The sequence below is a fragment of the Pectinophora gossypiella genome, chromosome 7 (genome assembly GCF_024362695.1).
Source record: "Pectinophora gossypiella chromosome 7, ilPecGoss1.1, whole genome shotgun sequence".
NCBI classification, from domain to species: domain Eukaryota; kingdom Metazoa; phylum Arthropoda; class Insecta; order Lepidoptera; family Gelechiidae; genus Pectinophora; species Pectinophora gossypiella.
In genome coordinates this window covers 3224963-3252921 of record NC_065410.1, presented here as the reverse complement: position 1 = coordinate 3252921, position 27959 = coordinate 3224963, and the positions used below count along the sequence as shown (strand labels likewise).

At 38.0% G+C, this 27959-nt stretch overlaps 1 protein-coding gene across 2 annotated transcripts in view; it reads left to right on the top strand.

The window, feature by feature from the left end:
• The window catches only part of LOC126368154 (kinesin-like protein CG14535), a 657648-nt gene that overhangs the window by 288004 nt on the left and 341685 nt on the right, over positions 1-27959 (top strand). For both annotated transcript variants that reach the window (XM_050012034.1, XM_050012035.1), the window contains exon 2: positions 23474-23901. In XM_050012034.1, the coding sequence (XP_049867991.1) occupies positions 23474-23901 (428 nt within the window). The remainder of the gene's footprint in view (positions 1-23473; positions 23902-27959) is intronic.

Sequence of the window (27959 nt, the reverse complement as noted above, 5' to 3'; positions counted from 1 at the left end):
CGTGCAGTGAGTCCCCTTAGGTCCACTTACACGAACCGGCAGAATCTTCAATAGTGCTGTAGTATTCTTCCTTTCTCTTGTCGACGCTATAGTGGCTATTACTGGGTCTTCTTCTATGTGAGTTCCCGCGTGGATGGACGCTCGTTGTTCCGGCTCGGAGTGCAGTAGGCGGTGGTGCGAGTACTTGCACCCGCCGACGTCGCACCTCCTCGTGGGACATGTGTGGCCGAACTTCCTCCGTTTCAGGCAGCGGAAACACAACCTATGTTTCTTCGCGGTTTCCCAGCGCTCGTTGACCTCTGTCTTCTTGAAATCTGCACATTCGGTGACGTGGTGTGTTTCCTTTTCGCAGACTGGACATTGTTTCCTATTGTCACCGGCCGTGACGTTTATCTTCTTTTCTTCTATGTGGTGAGTCCTCATTGTCCGCCTCAGTGGAGCGGACGCGTTCTCCCGCCGGTCGACGACTGGTGTGGCTTCCACGGGCGCGAAGCTGCCGCACCGCTCCGCTGTTCTCTCCATGAAACTTGCTAGCTTCATCAAGTCTGGTTCCTCTTCATCTTGTTCGGCCGCAAAATCGTAGTACCTATATCGCAGTGCTGACGGCATCTTCTCCACTACGTGTCGAACTACTTCCGGGTTATGCAGGTAATGTGTCTTCTTCAATGCCCTGATGGTTGCTGTAATGTTTGATATCCTCGTGGCGAAGGTGCAAATGTCCCTCGGTGATTCGGTCAGACGTGGTAGGGCCCGCAGCTTCTCCAGTTCGGCCATGACGAGGGCGTCCGGCCGCCCGAAGCGCGTAGACAGCAATCGCATCACGTCGGCAGTCGTGGTTGCACCGATGAATAAACATTGGGCGGCATCTCTTGCTGCTCCCCGAAGGCTCCGACGTAGTCTTGATAAGTTTTCTTGCTCCGTCAAATATACTGCAGTCTCTTCATAGGCGGTCTTGAAAACTAGCCATTCACTCGACGCTCCGCTGAAGATGGGCAGCTCAGGCACGGAGCGCGGGGCGATGGCGGCTGGTACTGCTCGTGCGGCCGATGCTATCGCTGTCGCTAGTTGACTGTAATCGAAAGTTGTTGGCTTCTCTTCTATACTCCTGTGTTTCGGCTTCTCATGATCCTTTACGGTGGCAGCGGGGAAAACGGCGGCAGCGGGGGGGACGGCGGCGGCGGCGGACGGCTGCGGGGGGGACGGGTCTTCCTCGGCGGCGGGAAGCTGGTCCACCCACGTCTTGGTGCGCTCTTGCATTTCGCTCACGCTGACTATATCCGTATCGTCGTCGTCTGATTCCGCTTCTAATGTGGCGATCTTCGCCGCCGCTAGCTCCACTTCCTTCTTCAACAATTCTTCTTTAGCCTTCAGCAGCGCCAGGCGACGTCCCTTCGACGCTGAGGAACGCGGCGCTGTCGGTGCACGCTTCACCGACTTGGGCCGTAGTGTCGTGTCGTGCGTGCTTTCCCCCGTAGATTCCTCCGTCGTCGTTGCAGTCGTCGTAGTAGTGGCGGTTCCCGTCGTCGTCGTTGCGGTAGTGCCCGAGCTGTCCTCTGTGCTGGTAGCCGTGGCTGTACGGCTTGTGCTGGGTTTCCTGGTCAGCGGGGGGGCGGTGACTGGCGTCGACGCGGCTGTGGTCGGCGCAGTCCTAACGGCGGCCGTGACTGACGTTGACGCGGCGGTGGTCGACGTAGTCGTGACGACGGGGGCGACGGCGGCGGCGGCGGCGGGTGCCGACTCGGCGGCGGTCGGCGTTGGGCGAGTTTCTACGGACTTCATGCTCCTAGTCTTCATATCCGCTGTTTCTTCAATCCGGCTCGAAGGAGAATTTATGTGGCCCCTTCGATCCTTGCCACATAAATCTTATAGACTATACCAGATATCGATGTGATCGATGTTAGTGTTATCGATGTAAGTTGAAACTAGTAGGCGTTGAAATTAGGAGTCGTTGAAATTAAACACCGATTGGAGTTGAATCAGAGCTCCTACCCGTGTGGTGATTCTAATAAGAATGAGAGTCTAGTCCCCGCGCGCGTGTATATATAGGAAAACGCCCACTAAGCGGGGCGGGGCAAGGGCGCGGCGGGGGTGTGTAGCGGTGAAGCCGCGCTCAGTCCCTATCTTTCTCTTTATTTTTAAAAATAAAACTTACAAACTATTTACAATTTCTAGGCAATCATTATACAATCATAATATAATCATAATACAATCATAATTTGCTTCTTGTTGCTTCTACGGCGAACAATATTCTTATAATCCATGTAACCGGCAGCCCTACATTCATGTGGATAATCCCTGGCCTGATGTTTGGGATATTGCGGCACCTGGGACCTCAGGCAGCTTAATTTGACGATTTGTCTTTATTCCGGTGATCAGCTGTCTATCCATCGGCCCATATTTCAAGATCCAACGAGAGCCATTGAAACGAGGATAATGTTTCTGTTATAAGTATTAAATGTTGCTACACTTCATATTTCGTAGCAGGCTTTTCTATGTTGTGTTGTGACTCTTTATAGGGCCTCCGGTTAATGGGCCGTTTGGTCATACAAAGAAAAAAACAAAAAAATCTTGAAGGCTATGCTCTAGGAGTATCCATAAACAGACGAATGAACCTAAACCACCATTTTTCCATGTAGAAGTCGATACCGGGATACTAAAAATGTGTAAATGAACCATATTAAAGGAACTGTCTGGTTGTTATAAAGCAGCCAAATTTCATAATTAATCAATTTCTCCAGAATAACAGATTATGATGACTTTAAGTTTGACGACGCCCATAAGACTAAACGTAACCTGTAATAACTTTAACTCAAAGACATTCTCATAAAGCACGATGGTAATATATCCGTGATAGCTCAGTTTAGATAATGCGTGAGTTTCATCGTAGAGACACTGGTTAGAATCCCATATCGGGCTCTAATCCACTGCATTCGTCTTTATGAGTTTCAATTCATGTTTGGATCATAGATGATATTACGTGGTTTCTAGGATTTGTGCTCAATGGCAACGCTCACCCACTATCATATGGGATTTAAACATAGGAGTAGCTGTATCCTATACATCTTTGCCTACCTCTTCGGGGATACAGACAGGCTGATATGTTGTTATAATATTATCAACACTACATCTCCCCTCATCGAAATCAATATTACGAACATAATTGTCAATGTTCCGGACAATGGAAGTGATATTGCGCGTCGCAGGACGTGGACCGTACACCGACGGTCCACAACAAGTGCAAAGCAAACGCAGCGCTTGCGTTAAATTTGCTCCAGGGGTTTGTTTTCACGAGGGTCGAATGTCATATACGCGGTTTGTGGTTGAAGAGAGGCGTCTGATCGAATTGAGGTGATACTTTATCACGTGAGTAATAAGTTCTTTTTGTCCGTTTTATGGGTTTGGAATGGCCTTCAAGAGTGTCGTGTTACAACATTTTGTTTTTTTTTGTTGAGTGATTTTGTTTGAGTACCTATTTCATTCTCATTATTTATTTTTAGAGTGCCCAGCAGTGGAATGTATATAGGCTATTTATATTACGTTTAGGGTTCTGCTTTTGTATTTATTTTACTTTATTTATTAGTATTGTGCATAGAGTATTACTACCATAACCCTCTTTTTGCTTCGCCGTAGTCGGGTAAAAATTGGAAACGTGCTTTTTGCTTTTGAAAAATATTTTGCTTTTGTCTAACTTCATACTTCGTCTTTTCAAATATTTTCGACATGCTTGACTTAAATTGAACTATCACCGTTACTAATAACAATTAATTATATTTATTCTCCCCTAACTATAGCCATAGGCAGACGTCTACACATAATTTTTCAATTTGCCCAGTTAAAACGCGTTTAGTAGATTGATAAATAAATCTCTAGCCCTACAGGGGAGGGTTATCGAGTTAAAGTTCCTACAGTCACCCTCGCTTTCGCCGTTACTACCCTTACGAGGAAATTCTGATGATCTCAGACGTTTGATAAATGAGTGTATGGGAAACAAGACTAGTTTTTTCAGGTTGCAGTTTTCTTATTAGAGTGAGTTCGAAACAGATTGTTGAAGCTCTGATATTTGATATTATAGGTACGGATTCATAAAAAAAAAAAACTGATTGGAAGGGACTTGCTCCCCAGGTCTTATCAAGCCGGGACCGCCGCCCCTGCTTCTCTGTCCATGCGTAATTCTTCGATCTATGTATCGTTATTGAGCAGATGATCTTCATCTTATAGTGAAAATTTCGTAAGCGCCTAGTTGAAAAACACGTTTTTTATAAAAACTGAAACTATATATTTTTACCTCAGAATTAAAATGACATTCAAAAAGCCATTAACGACTAATTTTCTCAATAATGCGACAATATGGGACGCGGTATGTCTGAATTATTTTTTAGTTTATCTTTTATTCAATATTAATAACTTAGCAATCTCTAGTAAATTGTTTTTTGGCACAATATCACTGCTATTATCTAGTTGCTAAAGAAGATATTATAACACCAAAACTGTTGACATAACAACATTTAAATAACCTAATTGTGTGTAGTGATGGCCGATGTAGGGAGCGCCCGATGAAAATTTCAATTTCCTCATTTAAAAATACTGGTAAGGTAATATACACTCGTACATAACTTAAAACTTACTTACACACAAACCAGCCTATATACGTCCCATTGCTGGGCACAGGCCTCCTCTCAATGAACCGGAGGGGCTAAGGAGCATACTCCACCACGCTGCTCTACTGCGGGTTGGTGGAGGTGCTATTTACGGCTAATAGCCGGGACCAACGGCTTAATTTGCCCTCCGAAGCACGGAGTCACCTCAGCCTGCAATGTCCTTACCAAACAAAGTACAGTCTCACAAAGTGATTTCGACAATGTCCCCATCGGGAATAAAATCCGTAACTCCAGATCGTGAGCCTAACGTTCTAACCACTTAGCCACGGAGGCTGTTTGTACTTATATCCTTGATATAATTAAATGCCACAATGTAGCCTTCAACACTTGAAACGTCCTAAAGTTCATTTACGTAATTGTCACCGAAAATTATGTCTCTGGTTTTGCTCTTCATCACATCAACATCTTTCACTGTTGTCAGTTCCCATACGTGAGTTTACTCATTAACACTGTACAAACAGTCTCTAGATAAAGTACCATCAGAAGAATCTTAGTTAATCTCTCTGTCATCTCACAAATCAACGTCGGCACCACGTGGTGAACTTATAATTGGCGTGAAAGCAATCAGCAAGACAAATTCTGATTAATTAAATGTCGCAGATTAAACATTCGCGAATGCTGAATAAATATAGGGGTGTTTAAAGGAAGGGGGAGGCAACAAGACGATGCGAGACTAGACGAATTTTTGTACTGGCATTCGTGCAATACGGGACTAATTTAAAGATTTTTACTATCATCTGTGATCCTGTGCATAGTGTCGTTTGGCTTCTTTAAATAAATATTAACACTCAGAGACCCGTGATAGCCCAGTTGGATGAACGCTTGACTTTCACTGTAAGTTCGCAGATGCAAATCCCAGTGCGGGTCTAAACCAATGATTTTCGAATTTGTTTTCGAATTCATGTTTGGATCAAAAATGATAATCACGCGCTCAGCGGTGAAGGAATACATCGTGAGAAAACTCATATTCCTATAAAATGTTATCTTATTGAAATATAATCACTTAATGCACTGAACTGATCGTTATGTTTACAGTACTTACATCAGTAAGTAGCAAGTACCAACGGCTTAACTTCTTACAGCCTAACAGCATCTTTTACATACATGCGTTAGATATGTTACTTAGAAAACATGTTATCCTCGCGAACATGAATAACTTTTAAATAAGCTTAGAAACAATGTTGCTTAACAACAAAATATTCCTCTGAATCTTGTCTTGTAAGGCTTATACATCAATATTTTTCTTGTAGCTCAAGAAATTAGGAGCAAATATGAAGGGTGGCTCCTGAGGCGGAATTCAACTTCCGAACTAAGAATAAGTAACGTTGCAGATGGGTAAACATTTTGTTGAAAACTAAAGCCTAGCTAAAAAAGCAAAACTGGTAAAACTCGGGCTCTATCGCTTTTAATAACTGCGCTTTTAGCAAGTAAATTTACTTTTATTGTGACATGGTAAGAAATAAAAGATAATTTATTATTTTCATTTTTATATTTTTTTACTGTAGAGGCTTTTAAAACTACGCTTATTGAGTCACTTATCTTATGACCAATTTTGGCCAGTCGTTGAGAACATTTTTATTTAGTTACGAATCATCTTTTATCAACAAAGCAACACGTTGCAATAAGCACTACTCCTTTTAGTTGAAAAACAAAACAATTTATACAGCTGAAATAAAAACAACATAATTTGAACTAAGCACCCACACCTCACCGAGCTTTCTGTTAGACCAATATGATAGGTGGTGTTCAGGGTTAGTGAAAGCTATATTTAAGATAAATAAAATCTCATTAATGCAAGGCCGGTACCGGGGTTCGACCCGACGTTCCTCGTTTGAGAAGCAAGTAGATGTACCACAGAACTAAGTTATTTTCAAAATATAAACAAGTGTTCAAGTTCGTACGACTGATGAATCTGCCTAATATATAAGTTTTATTCTTTGCCTGGATATACCTGATATGAAGCAAGAACTGCCCCTAATTGATTGACGACCACAAAATTAGTTGGCGGCGTCTGGGTAAGAGAGTTCTTATTGCATTTGCTTACTTATTTACCCCTACTCGACAGGGTTCGTAGACATTCTATATGATCAAGTCAACCATAGATTGGCAACTTATATTTAAATGATACCCGAAAAATAAAGATAAAAAAGATGCACTCAGATTCCTTCGATTTCTAAATTAATTCAGAAATCGAACCAGAGGAATTCTAGTTTGATTGCCATGCAAAGATTGTAATTTAAAATCAGGCAATAAATAAGTACACAAAGGAGAATGTATACGTACATATGATAAATACTTTGCTTCTATGCTTTACTAGTCTTCTAAATGACGCGCATTGACCAAATTGGGAATATTCTTAAAAGTTCAGTACGATTTGCTCTGAACCAGCGCGTGTTTATGAAACGATTGATGAATGTAGAGGAAGCAAGAGAAGTTCATCAGAATCGAAGCAAATGGAATTCCATAGTCTCTGCGCCCCTCGCCAGTGGAAAAAGGCGACTTCAAATGTATGGTCTTCTTATTACTTGTGACACTCCGTAAGGATTATGGGAGTTTATAAGCGGTGACATCGTGCCGAATACTGAGACAGATGATTCAGCTCATAATTGGGAGTTAATATCAAGTGGAATTTTCCGTCGCAAAATTCATCATTATTATTGTGTTTACTTAAATTAATTTCTATTCTACGCTTTTGCGATTGAAAATTCCACTTGATATTTACTCCGAATCGTGGTCTGAATCATCCTTCAAAGTTTTCGTTACGTTGTCACTGACATCCTGTATACAACGCACAGAGTAACTTTAAAATAGATAAAGAATATAATAGGAAAGTGTAAGTGTAGTGTTTACATAAGTACATAAACACATCTTATTGTAATACAATATAAATATATAAATAAATATGTAATTATTATTATTATTAGTAACACTCAGTGTCCCACTGCAGGCATATGTAATATATTATAAAATACTTGAATCGATATAATCGATTCACATATATATTCTGTCGTCTCGGGCAATGCACTACGCGGTGGCCACAATTAAAAAGTAAACTGTACGGGTATGTACGGGGGTGGAGTGAAGACGTAGTGTGTGGCAACGAGCCGATATTTATTTATATAATTATATTGAGACCAATAAGTATATAAATATAGGGAGAAACTCATAAAAAATAAACACGATACTTTGTACGTAAGTATGATGTTTAAATCCGGATTAGTGACCACATCTCAGACGAGGAAATCCTTCGTTTATAAAATTTCAGCCAACAACGTTATTACTTGAAGTGCTTCTGACCGCAAGATCCACTTATAGCGGAAAATATTACATACAGGTGCTGTTATAGATATAATGTCTATATTTTACGAGATAAAATGAACAAATATGAAAGAAATCATAGATTTTACTCGGTAGAAGTGAATTCAAGAATCAGTTTAAGCAAATCGTCATGATGCGTTATCTCGTTTTTACAGAGTCCGCTTACCTAACCTGAATATTTGACAGGTCTGGTTTATTACAGATGCGACTGCCTGTTTGACCTTCCAATCTGAGAAGGGAAAAGCAGCCCAATACAGGTTAGGTTAGATTAAGCAAGTAGAAGACATTTAAACAAATTATTGCTCTATCATGTCATGATCACACTTCAGAACCTTGTCGCATTAATATTTTGGCATTTAGTAAGACTTACGGTAAAATTTCTCATCTGTGGCGTTGTCTGAGAGGGCTGTATTTGAAAAAATTAATCGACCCTAGTGGGCTGATGGCAATTAAATACTCACCCGTCTGTCATGAAAATTGTATACGTCCTAAGTCGGAAGTAAAGAAAAGAAGATAGGTACTGTCCAGGAATAGCTTTACTTTACGTTGTAGTTGAATTCCACAGACAAAGTCGCAAACAACAGCTATGTTATATTAAAAGACAGAAATCCAACTTACTCATGTCTCATTTCCTTAAACACGGAAACTGCTCATTCAATTCTCGTAACGTAACATGTACTTTCTCTTTTCATCTGTCACTTCTTTCGTATGAGTGACAAGGACAGCTGAATGAGCCCCTAAAGTATGACGTCGCATTTTGTGGTTGTCATAAATCAGGAGATGTGAAAACGGAATGTCCGATGTGATCGATACCTTCATTACACTAATAGATAAAGGGGAAGAAGAGCTTTTGGTAACGAATGTGTTTTTGCTAAACTGGGTACTGGTGGTCTAAAAAGGGCACATTGAAGCTAAGCATTTTATCTTAAATAGCAATATTGCAATTTGACATTTACGCATATCAAAGTAAGTGCGTAATGTTAACAAATGTCAAATAGCAATATTGCTTTTTAAGATAAAATGCTTCAATGTGTCCTTTTTAGACCACCAGTTAAGCAAAAACACATTTGTTATCAAAAGTTTTTCTTCCCCTTTATCTATTAGTGTAATGTAGGTATAGATAAATAAAGCAATATTGCAATGTACACAAATGTCGAATAGCAATATTGCTTTTTAGATAAATTGCGTTTTTAACCCCCCTGTACATACATACATAAGATCACGCCTTTTTTTCGCAGAGAAAACCGAATTTCACTTACTACGACCCTGACACGTACATCACTTTCACTTCTTCCACTCTCATCAAAGTCTTCATGCTCGCCAGTTTAGGGCACTCTTGACCTGGAGGGTTCAAAAGGCCACATTGAAGCAATTCATCTAAAAACGCAATTTTGCTTTTTGACATTTGTGTGCATTGCAATATCAAATTTCAATATTGTTTTTTAGATTAATTGCTTCGATGTGATGTTTTTAACCCCCCTGGCGTTTTTAAACATTTTTTTGATCACGGTATGTTCTCCTAGGCCTTCATCTTCCGACTCTACCACTTACACCCGCATCATAAAATCTTTATCATACATATGAGACCGAAACATTATTATACATCTAGGTGTGAGACCATCGATTTATTAAGCAAACCATAACATAATAACATAACCATAATATCAGAGATTTTCGCCCGAACGACGCAGCAAATGAAAGCTATTAACAGATAAAAGCCCATCAAAATAGTGTTCAAACGGTATGTCATCGTAAAATGAACAAAAGGAATGTTAGGGATTATTGGGACAGAAGGCCTCCTGGCGCGACCATAAAAATGCACCCGAGATTCAATCAAGTTTTGGTCATAGAATAGTTGTAAACTTGCAGAAGAGCAAAACTTTACATAGGTAATATTAAACTGAATGTCTATCAATAACATAATGTTTACAATAGCTTCAATGCGTAGTTAGATGTGTCAAAATACAGAAGCCAGTGTCGTGACGTATATTAGAGTAGTGATGTATCAGTCGACATTAGACCGGTCGATTCTGTTCTATCTAACTGTACAGTCATGAGCAATATAATGTACTCACTTAAGGACTCTGTCGCACTAACATATTTGACATTTAGTGAGACTTACAGTTCAATTTGTCAATGAGACATGGTACCAAAGTGTATACATAATTAATGCTCGTGACCGTACGTAGGTGGTGTGATGACATATTTGATATGATTTTGTAGTTTATTGGTTAGATACCTTGATGACCTAACCAGAGACCTCCGAATGGTCAGTGTAAGAAACGTATTTTATTTTAGTTGTGGCATCTCCAATGAATGAACATAACTGCAACGGATTATTATTCATTATATCTACCAAAAATTTTCCACAACACTATAAAAGTAAGTCGTAAAATGGCGCTTTCTTCTAGATGTGGATTTTTCATATTCGGTTTTTCATGTCCGTGCTTCGTAATAAAAGGAATCACTTAAAAAAGCGCAATGGGTGACGACAATGGAGGGATGATTTCTTGTGATCCGTGACACACGGGCGCTGAGAATGGCAAGCAGACATGGCTTATTTGGATTCATTCCTTTTTTTTCGATGTCACTGATTGAATGAGGGATTTTTCAATCGACGTTCCCTAAGCACACGATAGATGGCGTTGTTCACTTTTAACGAGATAATTACATATTTTCTCATTGCTGGGGTACATATTTATTCAAAAATGTAATGCAATGGCAGAAGCATAGTCTTCTTACTAATATTATAAATGTGAAAGTTTGCGAGTATGGATGTTTGGATGTTTGTTACTGTTTCACGCAAAAACTACTAAATGGATTTTAATGAAACTTTACATTAATGTTGCTTATACATCAGAATAAAACATGGGCTACAATTTATAACGATACTGTGTGAATTGACAAAAATGTGACGATAAGTGTCAAATAAGTAAGAACAAATGTACTATCTGCGAGCAATTCTGGCGTGCGTTGACAAATCCAAAAAAAGCCAGAACTATGATTAGGGCTGTGTAGTGATTTATCTATATACGATTTTGTTTTAATCATTAAATTTAGAGTCTAAATACCCTAAATTTAATCATTTAAAAAATCGGAAATTCTTACTGTGGAAACCGAAATCCACGAGGACGAAGTCGCGAGCGGCCGCTAGTAATATATAAAACTAATTGTTGCTTGATATTTGGATCACATGTATAAAATGATGTTGCTACCTATATTGCTTCTCTTTATTTTGATCAGAATAATAATGGGTTGAAGTTGTAATTGTACCTTGGTGTAAGAAAAAGGATCATCATTTTTTATACGTTAAAATAAAGATAAAAGATGCATATGACAGTTATCCAGCTTAAAAAAATTAACAACGCCATCTATTGTGTTTTTGGGGAACGCCGATTGGAAAGTCCCTTATTGCCAATGGCATTCACAACATGGCCGGACAAATGGGGATCGCTTAGTGATATTCTTTGTAACATCATTTACACTGCATTTAAGGCAAATAAGGTAAGTAGTTACCTTATCTTAGGACAGATTGGCATACAATCACGGCTGTCTCCTAAACATATTTTTTGGAAGAATTTCGGACAAATATTTCCTTTGTTGCATTCTTATTGTAGCACGAATTTTTCGTCAGCGGGTTTTATTTATTTGAAATTTAAATTCAAATTAAAATTCAACTGTATTTATTGTATTGCTACAGGTCAAGAAAGTCATAAACAATATTACATACAACCACTGCAGCATACCAGTCTAAGTGTACAATTTTCTGAATGAACCATCCTTACTGACTGTATGTCACCCTCTCGGAGGGCGAAAACAACAGGGCATCGAAGAGTGAATAAAACCTGCAGCCACCAGGGGTCTACAATCCCAGTTGTCGACGGAAGATTAATACTTACTTCCTTTGTGTTTGTCCCTTACAAATAAGGGGGTACGGCAAACATTGCCCTTGAAAGGTATTACATGTCTATGCATTATTGGAGATTAGCGAGCTATAATTTTTGACGGTTCTTTTTTTATGAGGAAGAACATAACATGCACTTGCTTGTAACTGAGTACAAACTCTGCGCATACTGGCCTTTCGTTCTGACTGTCAATCATTTTAAATTTCGAAATTCTCATTCCATTCTGCATTTCCTTTAATTTTACGCTGACTCATAGCATCCCCGACCTTCATAAGAACAACATAAATATAATATAATACTGTTTAGCTCTGGCCGTGCCCTCTAATTCTGGATTTGTTTGTCAAGTGTTATTAATAAACTATATTATATATTCCTGCTGAATTTAACACGTTATTTTGTCTTCGTTATCACCAATCATCCCACTACTCTGCCGGAACGTCGGGATACCACCTTCACGAACCATCGTGCCACACACTCCTCATACAACGGTGTTTAAGCCCCATGTACAGTCATGAGTAATATCATGTACCCACTTCAGAACCTTGTCGTATTATCGTATTTGACATTTAATGAGACTTACGGTTTAATTTGTCAAAAAAGTTAGTGTGACATGGTATCAAAGTCAATACATATTAGTACTCGTGACCGTAAGTTCGTCAGTTTTTTTTAATAAACGTAATAAATTCATGCCGCTTTCCTTCAAATCTAATAATGAAAGTAGAGAGTAGATTGAAGAACTGACATTTTTATTTCAAAAAATATAGACATGGACAACAGACAAAGTATAGTTCCATATTTACTTGCTAGATGGTAACATTATGTTCATTATTAAAAAAAAAGAAGTAAATACAATCTTGCCGAGATTAGCAACAGCGATCTTTATTGAATTTAAGTAGTTATTGTATCATAAATAATGTTTAATCTAAGAAGTAAATTAGTATAATGATGTAAACATTTATGCAATGCCAAAAAAGTCTTTTATCATTTCCCGTTTCGTGAATACTCTTATACATCGCCATTAGTTTGAATTTACCGCTCGACACGCCGCGTCTTCATAAGCGAAACATAAATCAAATCATTTACTAAAAGATGTTCACATAATAATTACCTACATCATAATGAATTAAGTAGCATGCTAGGTGCGCGGTTACACCTCTTGAGAGCTTCGAAACGCACTCTAATTGCAAAAGGGGTATGTTAAATTCAGATTATTAGACTTAGAAGCATTTGCACTATACCCGCTTTAAAGTAGGTACTTACAATTTGTAATTATAATACGTGTGTAGGGGTCTTAGTCAAGTTGCAAACGATTATGATAATCGACAGTAAAAGTGATAAAAAAATATGGGATTAACCACGCAATAGAAGAAAGAGGTTGAACTAGCCAAGTATGAGCAAAAGTGTCTGTTTAAATGTGTGTGGATTGATTATTTCACCACTCGTAGACTGTATTAAAGAAACGCTGATTGTTTTGCCACTTCGAATATAATTCAGTATTAGTAGGTAATTACAAAGGTTACAAACACGTCCGACAATAAGAGATCTTTTTTTTTGACGTGACTTATTGTAGATTTGCCGCAGATGGCATTAACTACTTGGCCGGACAAATGGGGAGCGCTGAAGGCTCTCACCCGGTACAACGTTTAAGACAACAGGCCTGAGGGTGCCCAGTTGGGCGCGAACATCGGCTCAGGGCGTCGTCTGAGAGGAAAAATATTTTAAAGAATTAATCGACCCTAGTGGGTCGATAGCGATAAGCGCTGAGTGACTAAGAGAAGATCGATGAATATAAAATTAACTAAAAAAGTACGAAATAATATTTTTTATAACAGGCATTTTTATGTTGCAATTGTCAACAGTGCCCTTGACACGAGATATTTATGTAATCGCTCGAGTTATACCTAAGAATGAGCCATACCCATGTAGTCGTCTGCCATTACCTCTATAACACAATTTGGTATTACGGATTATACGAACCTTGTAATCTTGGAGTTTTGTAGGCTAGAATGAATAAGCATTTCTTAAGTCGGTTTGACCACTGCCCTACTTTTCCCCAAAAAGTAGCATGGAGAATGGTACACTGACAAAAGCGTGGCTCTTAGGGTGGTATTAATAAACGAATCTCAGTTGAGATTGCTCTCAAGGTCATGCTCAAGTCTCTGTTTTTATATAAGAACTGTCACATTGACATGATCTTGAGGGCAGTCTCGAAGCTGAGATTAGTTTATTAATACCACCCTTAAATTAGTGATGATGAAGTAAGCATGTCCCACCTTATCCATATTATTACTTAATCAGCATCTCCCTATTATCCCGTTTTTCACAGGGTCCGCTTACCTCACCTGAAGATTTGACAGGTCCAGTCATTATTACTTACTTACAGGTCAAATGCCTAACTAGAAAAATATACCTATATTTAAGGTAAGTATCAGGTAAATATTTACGATTTGGTGAAAGAGAGAAAGCCTATACCCAGCATTGTATATACGTATAGGCTGAGTTAACCTGAAACTGGGTAAAATATTGCATAAAGAGTAAGAAAATTTAAAGTGGCAAATTAGTTCAAACAAAACACTGAAAGTGGAACATTAAGCGTGAAATGTTCGCGTCTTAATAAAAACGTCCAACTTTAGATTCATTTTGAAAGAGATACCAACTTACGTTAAACTTTTTAACTGACTTCAAAAAAGGAGGAGTCCAAAAATATTGTCTTCTGATTGTTGTTTGGGATATCGGAACATCACTTAAAGGTGAAGTACATGCAGACCCGGACATTATCTCCCTAGCATTATCCCGTTTTCCACAGAAGATTTGATAGGTCCGGTTTTTAACCCACGAAGGGAAAACCAGCCCAATAAAAGTTAGTTCACATACCTCCGAAAATGCATTTCCCGGGAATGTGGGTTTCCTCACGATGTTTTCCTTCACCGCTGAGCACCTGGTAATCATTTATGACCCAAACATGAATTCGAAAACAAATTCGACAATCATTGGTTTGGTACGTTCTGGATTCGAACCTGCGATTTCAAAGTGAGAGGCAAGCGTTCTACCAACTGGGCTACCAAGGTTACATGCACACCCCGGACATTTCATACAAAACACCTCGTTTAACACAGACTTTACACTATCTGTATGTGTGACGAGGGACTCTCGAAAGATTGAAAGCTAAAGTAAGGCCGAGGGGGTGAGGTAAACCTAGTTCCGCCGCTGGTGAGGAGCGGAGAGTTGCCGTTCTATACGTAGTATAATTCCTTCCTCTTCTTCTATCGTGTGGGTTGTGAAATGGATTACCAACCCCATCAACCCTCTTGTCAGGATTACTATTGAGCCGTCAAAGGCTAACTTACGTCAGTAAGTGGTAACCGGGACCAACAGTTTAACGTGCTTTCCGAAACACGGATCATCTTTCTTTCGGAAAATCAGGTGATCAGCTTATAATGTCTTTTAACCAAACTAGGGATCACAAAGTGATTTTCGTGATGTGTCCCCACCGGGATTTGAACCCGGGACCTCCGGATCGTGAGCCCAACGCTTAAACCACTGGAGTACGGAGGGCGTTCAATTCCTTATTCTATGGTACAGGTTATAATTATTAGGGACGAGAGATCCGCCCAGGTATTCTATTCCCTTTGTTAGCGTTGTATTCTCAATTTCTTTCAGCATTACCGTTGAACAATACATCAAAAGAACCAACTTTTAAGACGAATTAATGGAAACTTCATATCCCCAGACAACCAGCGTACAGAGTACAGTACAGACTTCCCCTCAAAATATTTCAGACGTAGGTATATTTTACATCGCGACATGCTTTCGATCAATCAATTCTGTCTGACATTCCCTTCGTGTGGTTATTAAGCTTGTAGGCTTTCAGTTTGATTTTACAACGATTTTACATCTCTTACGCCTTAGTCATATATATAAAAAAACATATACATCCATAAAAATATTAAATACTAGCTTTTGCCCGCGGCTTTGCACGCGTTAATTTCAGGGTAGCACGGTTCCCCTTTCCGAATTTCTAGCTTCCTACCTTGAAAACTGCGCAAAGTCTTATATAAAATTTCATCCCTTCTATGAAGGGGTTAATGGCAGATTTCAAAAAAAAAATTGCACGACTTTTTTATTAGTCGCAAATAGTCCGCATACCAATTTTTAGCTTTGTACCTTCAAAATTGCGGAATGGTCCATACAAATTTCCACCCCCCATTTTGGGGAAAAGAGGGGTTATAAAGAGACAAAAACTCTATCCCTTTAACTATCTCCACTTAAAAATAACGTCAATTCATCGCTCCGTTTCGCCGTGAAAGGCGGACAAACAAACAGACAGATTATTTATAATATTAGTATGGATTAATTAACAATGTTAGTAATCCGGAGGTCTCGGGTTCGAATCCCGGTGGGGACAAATCACTTTGTGATCCCTAGTTTTGTTAGGACATTACAGGCTGATCACCTATCTTCAAGATCCCGATAAGGACCCCGCCGACGTGGTCGAAGATTTCCGTCATTCAGCGCTTACCGCTATCGGTCCACTAGGACGCTTAACTATCTCATTGACGTTAGTTATAACCGTTTCGTTTTTCTTTTTAAGGCACAAAACCCTAAAAAATGGATGTACCTATTTACATCTTGCGAATATTTTTATACTCTTTATTAATTATGAAAAGTTTTTATTAGTTTGTTGGACTCTGAGAGTTAAAAGTTTTACGCTTCCTACCGCACGTACAGTCTATGGCTTTCTTTTATAAATTAATATACAAGTATCTTAAGTATCCTCTACAGATAATATGATATAAAATAAAAATCACAAGAGATCATATTAAACGATAAAATTATAAAATAATAGGAATTTTCTGGGTAAGCTCGTTCCACCGTCAATCTCTTCTTCTCCTCGTGGAAGAACGAAGTCAAGAGCAAATCCATTTTAATTTAAAAAAAATATCACGTAACCTAAAGTAATTTAACATTTTTCATTTAAGTAAATCAAAAACTTAATTTAGAGCCAAGAAAATTTGTATTTTAAGGACTCTCAATTCCCAGAGAGAAATTAGAAAAAATATGAAATCTTCCTAAATAAAAAAAACCTTTTAAGTTTTTTAATAAACATCAAAGAGAATATCTCGGTAAGAGTTTTATAATCCCAACAGTATTCTTTATGGAATACAAAGGAATTCTTTAACTGCTAAAATAAAAAAGTCGAAGCTGCACAGCGCCGAAACTGCGGGGCAAACCTACCGGTGTGCGACTTACCGTCCATGGCTTTTTTATGGAAGCCAGGCAAGCATATGACCACTATCTCACCTGACGGTAAGTGACGATGTGTCCGAAGATGGGACATACTTAAGAACGTGGCTGGCCTTGAAGACGCCCAAATTGTACTTCTTCTCTCGTGTGGTTGTGAGGTGGACAACCAAGCTCATCAACCCTGGTGTCAGAGTTACTATTGAGCTGCCAAACGTCCCTGACATAACTCATGTAACATCAGTAAGTAGTAACCGGGACCAACGGATTAACCTGCCTAACGATGCACGGAGCCTGACGCTCAACCACTTGACCATGTAGGCCAAATTGTACTTATCGGGAAACATTCGCTGGCAGAGAACTTCAGACTTTAGTCGTTCGCATAAAAAATGAGGAAGCGAAACGCTTTGTACGGGCTGGTCGGATATTAACAACGTGTGGGTGGGGGAAGATGAAAAGGGGATGATGTAATTATACTGCGTGATTCCAACGCACACTCGCCGAAACACCTCAATCTTCTTACACAAGCTCAATTTCGAGGTAGGTCATTTTCTTGTCAAGTTCCTATGACCAACTGGTCATCACCAGACCCTCCAAAACCACCTAGAGCCAGAGTGCTCATCCAGACAATTCAAACAAGCCCAAACACGGGGATCTGGCGTAAATTTATTGTCGAGTTCCTTCGACCACCCACTAATCATCAGACAGAGATCCTTTATTTTTGCCTAAGAACCTTTTCGCTAATATTTATTTATTTATCACCTATCACACAAAAAACCCTAATCTAAATCGGACCATCCGTTCTGTAGCTACGATGGCACAGACAAACACACTGAGATAGACAAAGGCATTCAAGCTTATAACACCCCTCTTTCTGTTGCGTCGGGGGTTAAACGTCTTGCGCTCCAGCCCGCTTCTCTCGCTTTCCAGGTTCTATGTGCATCTAGTCTAATACAACGTACGAGGAAAATCGGCTCTACTTTGATAATGTATATCATGCCTCCATTGCTTTAAAATAATTAACAGAGAAAAATACAGATAGACATAATAAATAAATGCTTGTCGGTCGATAACAGTGTTTTGGAGTTAGATCAAAATCGGAATTAACACATAATCACCTGGTAGTCCGAAAAAATAAGATGATTCCATGCTTCGGAATGCACGTTCAGCCGTTAGTCCCGGGCTACTAGCCCAAATGGCTCCACAATCCTCAGTGCTTTTCGAGTTCAGATGAAATAACAATGGGATCTCTCCCATACCCAGAAAAGAAAATAAAACTTTTCAATCAGGAAGGGTCTTTCCTTGCCAAGCGAATAAGGTGCGATAGAAGAGTTTCTTCAAACTAGTGAACATTATAGACACCATGTCATAAAGTACACAGTCACGAGCAGAAGTCATTGACCCTATATTTACAACACATTTTGCGATAGCTACACTCATAATCCTAAACACCAAAGATTACACAGCTCGTTAGTACATTATACCTACAACTATCACAGTTTCACGTCTTGCTAATTTACCTAAGGCTCATTTGCCCTCAGAGGGGAGACATCACGCAAGGAATGCATTAACTTGTGCTAAGCATCGTGCTTGCTAAAGTGCATTCACTTGTAGGTAATTAATGACACTGAAATAGTGCTCGGATGCAAGTGCTGAATTTGATTCGTGGTAGTGCACGTTAAGTAATTTTGAGTCTCATTTTTTATGGACAGTAAATATGTTTCTTCTTCTGTTTCTTCTTATTTTGATATTGATTATGATTTATGCCAGATGCCAGTCAGTAAGTATAACATTTTGTTGGTATCAATTTATCTATGTGTCATGTACCATTTTTATTAATATCTGTAGTAATTATCTGTTTCTAATATACGTATGTAACTATATAAAAAATACACTTATAAATAGTTTATATTGATGCTAATAAAGTATTGTCAACTATTTCATCAGTCTGGAACAGTTTTATCTCATATTCATTCATTACATGTAACAAACATAATTAGTTAAGGTGGAACATAGTAAGAAGATAGGTTTATGTAACTTTATCACTATTATCTATCATTTTTTATAATTATTTAGCCTTATTTATTAAAACTTTCTTGACTTTTATCACATGAATAACATCGTGTCTATCACTAACTTGTACTGTCAGAAGCTTCCTTATAATACAACATTATATAGGTTTCATGATATTATCCAAATTATTATACCATACGATCATAACCAAACTTACTAAAATTTCCCGTACTCAAGTTGCATAATTGCTCCAAAACTTCAAAGTAATCCTCGGTAACAAAGATTCAAATCCCGTTCCTCACGAACGTTTCCAAAACTTATCATTTCCAAAACTTCTTGGGACCCTCAACCAACAAAGCTGGATGCAACCACCTGCATGCCAATTATGAACGAATCAAAGCGCCTTTGTCTTCCAACTGTTTGCTGATTCGTGTCTAAGTAGTAACGAATATTGACACAAGATCTATGGGACAAACGGTCTTAGAAATTTCAATTTGTTAGTTTTGTTTTATCATGTCAATAGTGTTTATTAGGTGCGTGTTACAAAGACAATAAATTCATCATCTTCATTGTCTTATTCTTCGAGCTGTGTCTAGGAAATGTTTATTTTTAAATTGACTCGGCCATCGGTGTCTAACATTTCGCAGTGGAGTAGCATGGTAGTGCATACTACAACAAATGCTATGCTGTACAAATATAGCAAGTTTTTATCAGGCAATGTATTTTGTGCAATAGATTGTACATATAAAAGTTGTAAGTTCTATGATAACATCATGGAGCTACATACTAGTATACAAACAGATTATTATTTCACTTATGTATGATCTTACGGCAAACTTTGCAGTTACGTAGAACTTCGTGAAGGAGGCTGGGAGAATTTAGCTAGGCTGAGTTTCGCTCTAGTATAGAACATAAGAGCGTAAGTTTTAGCAAAATATTTATAGTTTGAACAATTTGGCTATTTGATCTTTTCGTTGAATCTCCACTCTTGGATCCCTTAGAAGTATTCGAGAAATACTTTTTGTGTATCAGCTGTCAATCTGTTCTATTAAACCTTCTGTAGCACAAATCCTTTACAAGCACTCAGTGGAAACAAACTTGCAGCCACTTATGGCATCGATAATAATTTGATTTAAGTTGTTCATCATATTGCACAGGACGTTGTTATTAAGTTTAGTTCTACTATATTATATTTTTGGGATGACAATGGAAAGTTGTAAATATTTCCTAAATCAATTTATGTGATTTTAAAATGATATCAACTCCTTCAATACATTTAAATTTTCATTGCTGAAATTATTTTTTTTATTGCATCTTTGAAACATTTTACGACGTCACTTAAATATTGAGTTTTATTTTTATTATCAGTACCGTCCGTTTCTGGGTCAAACTGTCACAATCGATGGAACTTTTACATTGAGAGCGCAATGCACGTGATGAGCTGTTTCTGATTTACCTTCAAACGGAGGAGATGTCACCTGAATAGCGATACGATTGGGAGACACTGTTTCAAAGAATGCAGAAATAAAAACATTTAAAAATATCCCAAGGATATTGTTTTATATTCTGGCTTTCAAGTACCTTTTTTGAAATCAACCTTCTGACTGAATCCTATATCTTAGTTCAACGTTTCAGTACCAAGGCTCAATATATTACAAAATATGCAAATTCCTTTGGTACTTAGTTTTATTTTCATCCATCCGCTTCTTGCAATATTGTCACTTCAAAATTTCCAAAGCTTGGATCACGTAAATTTCTGGATAGAAACTCACTTCTGATGTGGTCGTTTTTTTCAAGATTTAGTGGTATATGAATTCCGAATTCCATATTATGGCTCATATTCCTATTCATACTATTATTCCGGAAGGTGCATTTAACAGAAAAGGAACATTTTTAATGCTGGTATAAGTGGGAGAGTTGGAAGAGGAAATCCCTGGCCTGGCCGCGATCAAATTTAGGATGTTTTAAAAAAAGGCCAGGGGTACTCTAAACTGGCGAGCATGCATGAAGGATTTGTTGAGAGTGGAAGAAGCCAAAGTGTTAGTATGTGAGGATCTGCGTACCCAACGGGAAATAGACGTAATCTTGTGTATGTACACTTAATAAATTGAAGTCCAAAATTCTAGCAGGTCGTATGTCCCAGTAACAACTGGCGACGATGTTATCGCGCCTCAGCCTGCGGCGTCTTTCTGAATGCTAACTGCCCGCTCAATGCTGGCAAAGCTTTATCCACGACATCTGTGTGTTGAGGGCCCACTTTGATGGCTACCCTACCCTGGAGGTATTTTTCTCTGCGATTTAGATTGCCGTCTGTGTTTAGTGTTTAAGAAAGTACTTTGGGATGATGGGCATTAATGGGGTGATGTGTTTGGAGTCTTAAGCAAGCTTAGGTGATTAGCAGATTTTTTGTTTAAGGAAATTCTAACAACATAAAGGTAAAGTACAAGTGAACTAAGTACCTACGTTTTACTGAGCTTGGATGGTTAGCGGTATCGCTATGTATAAAAATAGAAGACGGAAAGTAGAAGCTATGGTACGCCATGATAGTTTATTTTCTATTTAAAAGTACAAAATGCCTGATTATTTCCAAGAGATCAAAAGTAAGTATGTTTTATCACTTATGACTTTTTGACTATCGTCAGTAGTGCTTTAAAAATCATTGTATTGAATCTGAATGTGTTGATATGACAAAAATAAATAATTGTATTTTTTTTGTATCATTTAGGTAGCTCAGCTATTGTAGTCGCAGCAAGTAATCTTTTACCGCTTTTGTATATTTCCTTTCTTTTGTCTAAAGGCCTAAATAAAATAATTACAGTTCGTCTAAACAGACGTTACAATACCATTGGAGCAGGCGAGCAAACAGCTTAGACTGCAAACAACTGGCTGCAATCCCTACAAGTGGACTGGGCAGTAGATTCTAGGAACAAAGTACTTTTACAAGTACTTCTTATGTTGGCCGAACGTTATATACACAGGGTGATATTTTCTACCCTTGCTTCATACTTTTGGTACCTACGTGAGGTGGCGTCGTACTTAACCTGTATTGGGCTGGTTGAAACTTCACGAGTTGAAAGGTCAGACGACAGAAATGCAGAAATGGCAGAAATGTATTGTGATAAAACGTGGACCCAAAACGCTGAAGCCGAATGTAGAAAAAAAGCCTTTATCAGAGTATGGTTGCAAAACGTTAAACCCTAATGGATCGTTGGAAATACACAAAAGTTTACAATTTAAATGGCGTAAAAGAAAACAAGGAAAAAGTATTATCTGTACGTCAATCGACAAGTGAAACAATCGGTCGATGCGAAAATTTTGCGAAAAACGAATTTCGCTCCGCTATCGGAGTGGAATTCGCTTTTCACCTTTGAAATGTTTTCGATAAAACTGGGTATTGTTTTGACAGGGCTGTCGAATATATTCAAACGGTTGAAAAATAGAGTGATAGGGCTTTAGAAAAACATTTGAATGAAAACATTTCAGCGATCGACCGTAGTATTTTTACGTCGATCGAACATTATTATTAATTCAATTAATTATCATGACAGCTATTTGCACTTCCGTGTGTCGATTTATATTTATGTTTCTACTACCAATGATGTAGGTACTTTTGAAACAGCATTCTGACTCTCTAATCAAGTTATGCGTTATACGATTCAAAACGGGTCCTGCGTTATTAAATACCTCTACCTATACACCCGTGCACCCGAACTCTTCATTTCGGTACCTAGATACTTCTTTTCTCGGTATCACTTCACTGATATGAAGTGGGAAGTAAATACCGGATATTAACAGTTATTTTCAGATTTTATTGCAAATTACTGCGAGTAGAGTTGTGATTTCACAAATAGTTAATCTACCATTTTCAATTCATTTCTGCCAACAGAAAGTAGCAAAAAATCTTAATCGTTTTCTGTTTTCCTTCCGAACGCAGACTAACCTTACTGGTAGGGCTTTTCTTTAATCCTAACCTCTTAACTCAGTTAGCTAGATTAATTCTTCACTATCATCTGCTAATGTAATTATTATAAAACCTTCAAGAAACTTACAATTTTACCACAATGTTGTAGGTATAAAGCTCACACTTTTAAACACAAAATTGTAACTCTTATACCTAAATAAGACAAAAAGAACATTCAAAGTCCCATTGACAACGTAATAATTAAAAATGAAACTTTACTATGATTTGATTCTGCACCAACAGGGTTCACTAAGAAAGCTATGAAGAAACTGTTCATATAACATAAGCTTAGAATAAAAATTTCAAAGGTAGTATCAACAAAGTGAAAATGGAGTACACAGAACCACACACTAACTATTCAAAAACGTTTGTTACAGGTAAAAGCAACAGCGCCGAAAATGGACCGCAACGGCTACTTTTTCTATGTAGCGTCGACCGCCAAAAAGAAAAAGATCAGTCTAATGCAACCGAAGCCACCGCGAGTCGCTTTCGTCGACGAAAAATGTGAAAAAGGTATTCGAAGGCCAGGGGTGGCCGAGAGGATCCTACACCAAGGCAGTGTGGCAGTGATCGCCACGGAGAACGCACGTGTCGACCCTATGACGGCTCGCGGCCCATCGCCCGCGCCACGCGCGCGTCTATACTCGCAACTCGAAAGCTACCAACCTCGGTACCACACTATAAGAGAAAATTACGGAATCAAATACAGTGAGAATGTAGTGAAAAATGAGAGTGAGTGTCGAAAGAGGAAGAAAGAGAAACTAGGATACCCTGGACACCCGGCACACCCGCAGGCAGTTCTAAGGTAAGTAAACAAAACTTAATTGTTTGCTTCAGTAAGGAGGTTCAAACATGAGATTATTGCTGTAGTTTCCATACGTAACTTAAGGGAAAAGTACAAGCAGCTCAACCAAGCAACTTTTAAGTTAACAAACATGTTTTTAATGAACCAACCTGATAAGCGATTTTTTGAAGTTAAGTAGGAGAATTTTTCATGCGACTTGATCGTAGCTGGCGAGGAGTTGGTATACCTATATACTATAGACCTATGCCTACCTTCGGGAATACAGGCGTGATGCTCTGTTTAATTATGAAACCATAATAGGAAACTGGTTTTGATATGAAGCTACTTTTTAGAGTAATGAAACAACAGGTGGAAACAGAATCATTAATGTTTGCTTGCTTCATTAGTGAAATGGATAAATAATTTTAATTATTAACGACGCGACTCTACCAAATAATCCAACTAAGCAAAGATATGTTATACCTACACGCATTTATGCAAATGCAATTAACTCAGACGTACAAATAGGCAGAAAATATAATGAACTAAATTCACCGTTTGCAGGGATTCAAACTAGAAAATGAATATTAATAAGCTTTCCAAACGATAATAAGGTGCGAGTAGTGCAGTATTGGAGCGAATTGAAAATTTAAATCCCAAAAGTTGTTAAAATTGGAATTTTAAATGAGTTTATGAGGATAATGGCTTCGCTGCAAATTGATATTGTGATACCTACTCATGGATTTTAAATATAGATGAAACAACTAATTTCTATAATAACTTTTTGCAATAAATTGAAAATAGTCCTTTTTATACTTTCTTCAATGAAATGGTGCATACTCATTACACATATTATTATAAATTTTAAATAAAATCTTTTTTCAAATTTAAATGACAGTTTGTTTACATAACTAAATAAAATTAAGTACTCTAAATAAAATTGAATGTTCAATATTGCTGATACCGTATTGTCTCAAAAGATCCGTTTAACAAAATTGTCTGGTGACTTACATTAACACCTTCATCCAATCATAACTTAATACACTTTACAATACTACGCTCTGGAAATAGCATCTTTAACGTGAAATTTGAGACGGTCAAAGTTGCAGAACATGTTTTATCTCACTTACGAAACTTAAAGTTCCATAAAGTATCGATTTAATACCTACTTATATAAAGTTAATTTTCGGAAATGAAATTTTCAAGCTGCTACCATAAGAGTTTTTATATTCTTACGTATTTTAAGTCAATTTACCTACTTGTTGGTTTATTTCTGTTTTGAATGTTCTGTATTTAGTTATCTGTGTTGATTGACAGTTTCGTTATCTGTTTTATACCCAGTCTGTATAATTTGTTTTCAAGTTCTCATTTAGTCATCTTTTCACGACACTTTCATATTATCTTTCGTATCGTCTTGCTGTGTATCGTATCTTTTGGTTTATAAAAGGTTTCTTGTTAAATTATTGGTTTCTCCTAAAGATCGTAACCGCCAACGATAAACTGCTACTTTTTTATACAAAACGACGTCACGTATAGATAAAATTTGAGATAATAATTAATAAAGTCCCCGGCTGTAGCGATCGGCTGAGACCCCTCTTAAAAACGGTTATCTTTTAATGCCCCTCCAAGTCCTCCTTTTACAGGCCTCCCATCAGATAGGTCCCTAGTCTTCAATTATTCACTAATAAGTACCACATAATTGCGATCAGCCTTTACATCGACAGGGTCCATACCTCTCTATGGTTTAATATAATCCTCTTTACCATTAAAGGAAGAGGTGCGTGATTAATAATGCAGCACGGATAGCGTTATAAAGTTTTGAAATTGGACAACCTTTTCAGCTAATGAAGATGGATTTGTTCTTGATGGAAAATAAAATTTATTTTAGAGATAGGCTTTCGTGATATACTTACAGCTGTCTGCTACGTTTTAGCGATTGTCCCTTTTGTTAGATTCGATATACTATGTAGGCTTAATGTTATGGTTTCTTTAGTGTTCAGTTGTGCAATAGCGTAAGTTCTTGGGTATATTTTTAATTTTAAAACTGGTTGTTATAGCTCTATGTTTTATATCATTATTTACAACTTCCAAAAGTCTATTCTGGAAGTTTTGGTTTTATACAATCTGTTACATTTTATGTACTTATTTTAAATATATTTTTAGCAGTGTAGTGATCTTTACCTTTTACTCGGTTGTATGTAACTCTATTATGATATAATTAGCATTATGATATAACGTCCTGCGTGGTTCAGTGGTTGAGCGTTAGGCTTACGTTCCGGAAACCCCGGTTCGAATCCCGGTGGGGACGTATCACAAAAATCACTTTGAAATCCTTAGTTTGGTTGGGACATTACAGGTTGATCACCTGATTGTCCAAAAGTAAGATGATCCGTGCCTTGGAAGTAACGTTAAGCCGTTGGTCCCAGTTACTACTTATTGATGTATGTAGTCGTTACATGAGCCATGTCAGGGGCCTTTGGCGCCTCAATAATAACCCTGACACTAAGATTGATGAGGTTGGTATTCCACCTCATAACCTACACGATAAGAAGAAGATTAGTATTGTTTTTAATTCTGTCCTTAAAACGTCTTCTCATTGCAATACCAAAATTAAAAAAGAAAAACTATTTCCATCAACATCTCAGTTATTTATGACTACACTATGTCAAAACTAACATTGACTCTCGGTTGCTATATCAGAATTCATTTCGCACAGACTTTAAAATATGAAATAGTGTTGTTTATACAGGGAGATTTCAACCGAGGTATGGAAAAATGGAATGAAAACAGAGTTAGGATGATTGACGGGTTACATGAATGGATCTGTCCATTTTTTTACGCTGGGACATAATACCATTGTCTGTCCATGTGTAATGCAACGCCCCTTTGTATGGTTCGAGATTGGTTTCGGTAGATTACTTTGTTTACCAGTTAAAAATGAAACGTTTTGTTTGGATTGGCACGAACACTCACATTAGATATCGTGCGCACATAGCAAAATGTATACAGAATTAGACAAGAAACTACTTCTAAAATTGTGTGGTTAATGTATTTTGTTGCCTGGAATAGAGTTTGCTACTTAGCAACATAACACATAACATAACATAAACTCACGCCCGTAATCCCTAATGGGGTGGGCAGAGCCACAAGTAATCAAAGACAACTTGCAGCCAATGTTGATACGATGTCGTAAGCTGGATATGATGAACCTTATGGTGATAAGGGATCAGTCTATCGCACATAACATTAGTCCATCATGTTAGAGGACACAATCCCTCTGTCGGATTTTACGACATGCCTGGGAAGACAAGCAGCTGAACTTAGCAACAAGACCGCTTATTGTCCCATTTTTCTGTATTTTATGGGAGTGCAAGATTTATAACATAAAATACGATGCCACATTATGCCATTATGCCTTAACAAGATTATCAATGAGTATATACAATTATACATTACATACATACGTACGTAAACTAACGCCAATTTCTCGGGTGAGCAGAGAGTGGAGTTCCACTTGTTACGACACTTCTATTGCTCCACATTCATCAATTGTTTCATACACGCACGCCGGTTCAGAGTACATCGTACTAAAGTTTTTCTAAAACCTACCTACCTTACTTTTTAGTTATTTTTTTCTTTTCTATACTTACTATTACAATTAAAGTACATATAAAAACTTTTAAATCAGTACCGAACTAAAACAAACCAGTAATTTGCGTAGAAAATTCAAGTGAATAATGAACTTGTCAAAGTAGGTGCAAAAATGCATTAGTTTAGTACGGGTTCAGTCGCATGTGTAAGTAATGGCTATGAAAATGTTTGTATTTAATTTCCTTTGTGTAAAACGAAGTCGGCTTGAGGTGCCATATCGCACTTAATAAATGTTAAAAGGCACCCGACACCTCTTTACACTTGAGACTTACAGTCACGATATTGTTACATAACACTTCTGTATTTTCAAGTAATAAATAAAGACAAATCTTTCGTTTAATAAGGTTTTATTTCTTTTTGAATACTTCACATTGTTGATTTTTTTTGCTGAAACGGTAACAACAGAACGCGATCAGGAATCCAAAAAG